This window comes from Antechinus flavipes, chromosome 1 (genome assembly GCF_016432865.1).
Source record: "Antechinus flavipes isolate AdamAnt ecotype Samford, QLD, Australia chromosome 1, AdamAnt_v2, whole genome shotgun sequence".
Lineage (NCBI taxonomy): Eukaryota > Metazoa > Chordata > Mammalia > Dasyuromorphia > Dasyuridae > Antechinus > Antechinus flavipes.
Window position 1 is genome coordinate 207,601,666 of NC_067398.1, and position 7,167 is coordinate 207,608,832.

At 33.5% G+C, this 7,167-nt stretch overlaps 1 protein-coding gene across 1 annotated transcript; it reads right to left on the reverse strand.

Annotated features, from left to right (window-relative positions):
* Positions 1 to 6,360: 6,360 nt before the first annotated feature.
* Positions 6,361 to 6,912, reverse strand: LOC127544839 (interferon tau-like). Its single transcript, XM_051971695.1, has one exon. It carries the CDS (start codon positions 6,910 to 6,912, stop codon positions 6,361 to 6,363), a length of 552 nt encoding a protein of 183 aa, XP_051827655.1.
* Positions 6,913 to 7,167: the final 255 nt, after the last annotated feature.

The window sequence follows — 7,167 nt, forward strand, 5'->3', positions numbered from 1 at the left end:
GAAACTATTCAAAGAAGATTTTAAAAATTAAATGAGAGAGATTGAGGAAAAAACTTTTAAAAAGGCAAAACAATCCAAGAAAAATGAGTTTTGTTTGTTCAAAAACTTTTTATTTTAGTAAAACCCAAAATTATCTTTTTTACTTTTCATAATGTTTTCCAATTCATATTTGGGTATGAATTCTTGTATGAATTCTTAGTAAGATGTAGTTTCTTTTATTATCTTTTAAAAGTAGTTATATTTTTTGCTTTGATTTTGAGATCAAGATTGTTATCCTTGCTTCTTTTTTTTATTTCAGTTGAAGCTTGATAGATTCTGTTCCTACTCCTTGCCTTTATTACTCTGTGTGTGACTCTGTGCTTCAAGTGTGCTTCTAGTACGCAACAGATTATACCATTCTGGTTTTTGATCCACTCTGCTATCCACTTTTGTTTTTGGGAGAGCTCAATTGATTCCCATTAACAGTTACAATCACTGTGAGTTTTCTTCCATTCTATTTTCCCTCCCGTTTCTTCTCTCTAACTTTCCCCCCTTTTCTCTTTACCAGTGTTCTGCTCTTCTCTTTTAGTTCTTATCCAATTATTAGAGAATGCTATCTCTTTAAAAAATCAATTGCTATACTATTATAATTATTCTTAATAATTATATTCATTATTCATAATATATAATATAATGTATTAATTAATTCCATAAAACTCCCTTTTAAGGGAAATATAGTCTTAATGTTTATAACAGGGATTAATATATGAAATATGAAAAACTATAGACTGATATCAGTAAGAATAAAAAAATAAGTAGACATCAGTCTATATCACTGAGACCATTTATTCAAATATGTTAAAATATAATAGACTATCAATTTAGGAAAGCATCATTCATTAAGAACAAATTAGATTTAAAGCTAGTAAGTATGAATAGTTCAATATTAAAGAAATAAGTATCTTCCTGACTTTCCCTTGGCAAATAGATTCTCAAATATTTTATACTATCAACAGTTATGTTGAATGGGATTTCTTTTTGTATCTCTTGTTGCTGTTTTGCTGGCAATATATAAAAATGCTAATGATTTATGTGGATGTATTTTGTATCCTGCAACTTTGCTAAATTTGCTTTGTGAATTGTTTCTAGCAGTTTTTTAGTTGATTCTCTAGGGTTCTGTAAGCATACCATCATATCATCTGCAAAGAGTGATAACTTGGTTTCCTCGTTACCGACTCTAATTCCTTTAATCGCTTTCATGCCTCTTACTGACTAATCTAGCATTTCTAATACAATATTGAATAATAAAGGTGATAGTGGGCAAACTTGTTTCACTCCTGTTCTTATTGGGAATGGTTCTAGTTTGTTCCCATTACATATGATGCTTGCTGATGGTTTTAAAGAGATGCTACTGATCATTTGAAGGATGAGTCCATTTATTCCTATACTCTCTAGTGTTTTTAATAGGAATGGGTATTGGATTTTATCAAGTGCTTTTTATGTATCTATTGAGATAATCATATGGTTTTTTATTAATTTGGTTATTGATATAGTTAATTATGCTAATAGTTTTCCTAATATTGAACCAGCCCTGCATTCCTAAATAACTCCTAATTACTGCTCTAATTTCCTCTTGATTGGTGGAAAGTTCTCCCTTTTCATTTTTGAGACTAACAATTTGATTTTTTTGTTTTCTTTTTCTAGTCAAATTAACTAAAGGTTTATCTATTTTGTTGGTTTTTCATAAAACCAACTCTTAGTTTTATTTATTAATGCAATAGTTTTCTTATTTTCAATTTTATTAATCTCCCCTTTTATTTTCAGAATTTCAAATTTGGTATTTAATTGAGGGTTCTTTTTCTAGCTTTTTTAGTTGTAAGCCCAATTCACTGATCTTCTCTCTCTCTATTTTATGCAAGTAAGCATCTGAAGATATAAAATTGCCACTCATTACTGCTTTGGCTGCATCCCACAAATTTTGGTATATTGTGTCATTATTATCAATCTCTTGGATGAAATTATTGATTGTGTCTATGATTTGTTGTTTCACTCATTCATTCTTTAGGATTAGATTACTTAATTTCCAATTAACTTTTGGTCTATTTTCTCCTGGCCCTTTATTGAATGTAATTTTTAGTGCATCATGATCTGAAAAAAATTCATTTCCTATTTCTGACTTTCTGCATTTGATTTTGAGGTCTTTATGTGCTAATATGTGGTCAATTTTTGCATAGCTTCCATGAACTGCTTCAGTTCAGTCTATTTCTTCTTGCTTTTCTCTTAATTTCTCCTCTAAGAATTTAGATGCTATCACTTGGTGCATATATGTTTAGTATTGATATATTACTTCATTATCTATGGTCCCTTTTAGTAAAATATAGTTTCCTTCATTATCTCTTTTAATTAGATCTATCTTTGCTTTTCCTTGATTTGAAATCAGGATTTCATTTTTTACTTCACCTGAAGCATAATCAATTCTGCTTCAGCCCTTTACCTTTACATATGTATCACTATGCTTTAAATGTCTTTCTTGTAAACAACATATTGTAGGATTCTGGCTTTTAATCCAGTTTACTATCTGCTTCTGTTTTATGGGAGCGTTCATCCCATTCACATTCACAGTTAAAAATAACTAATTCTGTATTTCCTGACATCTTATTTATCCTCCCCCTCCTTTACATCTTTCCCTTAGTACTTCTGTTTTCCTTTCTATTAATCTTTCCTTTTCTTTTTCCCCTTTCCCTGTAAGGTGAGATAAGTTTCTCTGTGAAACCAAATATGTCTGATATTATCTCTTTGAGCCAAATCTATGAGAGTAAGATCCATATAATGCTCATCCCTCTCTCTTCTTTCCCTCAATTATAGTAGGTCATCTTTGGCTCTTTGTGAAATGTAATTTCCATTATATTATTTATTTTTCCTCTTTTTCCAGTATGATCCTCTTTCCACCTCTAGTTTCTTTTTTATATTATCATAATAAAATCAAATTATACCTGGATTCTCTAACTATACTCATCACAGAAATATAATTCTTAAGAGTTCTTTCCTTTTTACCTCTTTAATGTTTCTCTTGAGTTCTGTTTGGAGATTAAATTTTTTGTTCGGTTTTGGTCTTTTCATTAGAAATAGGTGAAGTTCACCTATATCATTGAATATCCATCTTCTTCCCTGAAAGATAATGCTCATTTTAGCTGGATAGTTCCTTTGCCTTTTGGAATATCATACTCCAGGTCTTTTGGTCCTTTAAGGTGGAAGTTGCTAGAACCTGGGTAATCCTAATTTTGGCTCCTCAGTTTTTAAATTCTTTCTTTCTGGCTGCTTGCAATATCGTTTCCTTTGTGCACTAGCTCTGAAATTTAGCCACAATATTCTTTGGGGATTTAATTTTGGGGTCTGTTTCAGGAGGTGATTAGTGAATACTTTCAATAGCTATTGAAAGGGCAGTTTTCCTTTATGATTTCCTGAAAGATAATGGCTAGGTTCTTTTTTTCATTGTGGTTTTCAGGAAGTCCAATAATCCTTAGATTGTCTCTCTTTGATCTATTTTCCAGGTCAGTTGTTTTTCCTAGGAGGTAATCCATATTTTCTTCTTCTTTTTTTTTTTTCATTTTTTTCTTTGACTGATTGCTGAAGTCTTAAGTCGTTCACTTCCATTTGTTCAGTTCTAATTTTTAGTGTATTATTTTCTTTAATTACTTTTTTTATCTCCTTTTGTATTTGGCCAAGTGAATGGTTTTATTTAATGCATTTTTTTCCCATCTCACAAATTTTGTTTTCTAGTGAATTGGTATCTTTTTTACACCTATTTTGTAGGGCAGTATATGATTTTTCCATTTTTTATTGCAATGATCTCATTTCCTTTCCCCATTTTTCTTCTAATTCTCTTTTAAGATCCTTTATGCAATTTTCCAAGAAAAAGTTATGAAATGGGGACCAGCTCATATCTCCCTTTGGGGCTTTATCTGGAGTTGCTTTAACTTTAGGAACCTCAGGAGTTAAGGCCTATTCATATCTCTCTCTCTCTCTCTCTCTCTCTCTCTCTCTCTCTCTCTTCTCTCTCTCTCTCTCTCTCTCTCTCTCTCTCTCTCTCTCTCTTCTCTCTCTCTCTCTCTCTCTCTCTCTCTCTCTCTCTCTGTCTGTCTCTCTCTCTCTCTCCACAAAAGCACTCTTTGATGTGAGTCCTTTTAGGGTTTTTTGCTCATTTTTTAACAGTTGACGTCTGCTCAATGTAAAGGAGCAACAGCTGCTTTAGTTTGCCCTGGGGCAGTTCTGCTGATTGACTTCTGGTACTGGGTAATCTTGGCTAGGTCCGAGTTCTTCCGGGACTCAGTGGTTTACAATTTGCCTCTTGAGCAAATCTGCCAAAACACCTGCTTGCAACCAGGACAGAGTAGCCTAGGAGACTCACAGAAGATTCCTGGTCTGTGATGCAGCCACACTCTTGACTCCCCATCCCAATTCCTTGTCCCATCTCCCTGTGCTTCAGTCTGGGTTTGGCAGACTGTCCCCCTGCCCACTTGAAAAAGATCTCTTCTGAAGTTCTTCCAAGGTATCTTCTTCTGGGTATGTGTTGTACTCCCAATATAAGTGGATTCTTTGACGCCACAGTTTAGAGGCTTAATCTGCTGTTGGTTTGAGAGAAAGTCAGAGGAGGTCACAGAAAGTTGTGTCTGCTTTCTGTCATCTTAGCTCTGTCCTCTCCCTATGCTTTCCTTATATTAAGCCTTACCTGAAAATTCTAAAAAAGAGAAAGCATAGACATGGGGCAAGCTTCCATCAGTGGGTCATTGAAAAAAGATGATTCTTCATTTTCTCATGAATGTATAACAATTCTCTCTCCCTATTTCATGAATGAGAATATAGGACTGAATTAAAAATATTGTATGAAACAGTTGAAAGTCAAATGAAATATAAACATGTCAAATTCTCTACTGGGGAGGACTTAAAAGGGGTATTTTCATCAATCATGTGAAATGTAACATTGTTTTCATAATACACTACAATTCTAGCCTGCAATTTTTTTTCTTTTTATCCATGCTTATAAATACCTAAGTTACTTTCCTATTTACTATTCTACACTTTTTCATTTACTTTGATATTTGTGTTTCATCCTTTAAATTCTCCACTATGGGAACACTCAATATGGGAGTCATGTTTTAATAAGAATGACAACAATAAATAATAATAATGATAGCTACCATCGAGTTAACGCTTTACATATGTCCTCTATTCTCATAACAACATTGTGAGGTAGGTGCCATTATTTTCTCCATTGTGCAGATGAGGAAAATAATGTTGAAAGGGCTGAAGGTCACCTAGCTAGAAAGTGCCTGTGTGAGGATTTTAAAACGTACTTGACTCCAATTTTATCCACTGTGCCTTCTATTTCTGTGCATAAAAATTTTGACTTAGAAAATCATACATTCACATTGTCTATGTTCTATTGCATATTTATTTTATTTTTAAAAATATTTCCCAATTACACTTTTTATGTAGTTCAAGCATACTTAGGAATGTGGTTAGCTGCACTATACCAATAGCCCTGGCTTAGACATTTCTCACTTAATGATCATCTACTTTGTTTCTAATTCTTTTCTTTCACTAAAAGTTCCCCTGTAAATATTTTTTACTGAACTGGAGGCTTTCTTCTTATCAGTGGTTTCATTAAGATATAGACTTGCTAATGAAATTTCTCAGTCAAAAAATATCGACATTTTTATCATCTTATTTCCATAATTATAATTTCCTTTTCATAGTTGTCATAATTTTTTCCAGCTCCACAGCTTTGTGTCTATTATATCTTGCTTTACTACCTGTATTTTGGGCACTGTTTGTATCCTTCCTTTAGACTGTAATTCATTTGAGTATAAAGGACTATGTCATTTTCATCTGTATATATCCACTGAGCAGCACAGTGACTCCAACTTAGGTGTTTTAGTAAGAGCTTGTTGAATTGTCTTCTTGCAATCAAACTTCTCTGAACTCATGGATTATTAAATCAGCCTTTTCACGTGAGTTTTATTAATAAAATAATTTTATTAGTAAAATATAGTTCTTTAAAAAGTATGCATTTTATATGAGCAATGTAACAATTAACAGTATACTTAATATAATTATTACAAAATGTTTCTTCTATGAACAATAAATATAAGTATAATAATGAGAATAAATAATATAAATAGATAAATAGAAAGCTGTAGTTTACAAAATGGTGAGTTATTAAACAGAGATTCTAAGAAGAATGACTGCTTATATTGTCTTAACATTTTTTTAGTGAATACAGATGATTTTCAGTTGATGAACAAATTATTCTTTCTAATGACTGCTAAATTTTGGGAAGCAGCCAATTATTTGAAGAACTGAAAGTTTATGCTTTCTACCTCAGACCCGAAGTTTTCTTGTAGGTTTATCCATGAACGTAATGATTCTCCGGATCTCTATCCTCACCATCTCCCAAGCACAGAGACTATAGTCTTTGCCTTGCAGGTACTGGCTTATTCCTTGGAAGTAGGTCTTCAGGGCCTGTCTGGGGTTCTCACTTTTCAAATGTTCTTCCTGTTCCACCTCCTGCCCATGACAGCTCTTCAACTGTTCCAGCTGCTGATCCAGTCCCATAAGTAGTTCTATGCGCTGGGTCTGATTCCATTCAGCAGGAGTGGTATTCAGGCTGAAGATGATGAAAATTTGTTGGAGTGTCTCATTAACAATGACTGTGGCATTTTCCTTCTGGAGCTGGCTGCCCTCCATGACTTCCTTTGGGAACTTGAAGTTAGTCCTGTCCTTCAGACATGGCAGCAGGGGAAACTTCTTGCTCATTTGTTCCAGAAGGGAGAAGTCTTTCTTTAGGTCCTGAGTCAGGTCACAGCCCAGGGAGCCGAGAGTGCTGGAGCAGAGCAGAACCAGAGCAACTGGTAACAAGGTCCAGTTCATCATGGTGATGCTGATGAATAGTTTGGGGTTGGTGAGCTTGGAGTCCAGTGAGCCTTTGTCTCAGGTTCTTGGGTTATCTTGCCTCAAGACTACCCTATCTTAAATAGTGCTGAGAACTTATACTAGGATTCACTTTCAGTTTCCTCTTTTGAAATTTAGTTTTCATACTCATTTTTGAAAATGTCATTGTAACTTCATCTTTGAAATATTTGTAAAACTGCAGTCAAGTTTGATGATAAAGAGAGTTCACAGGTTAGA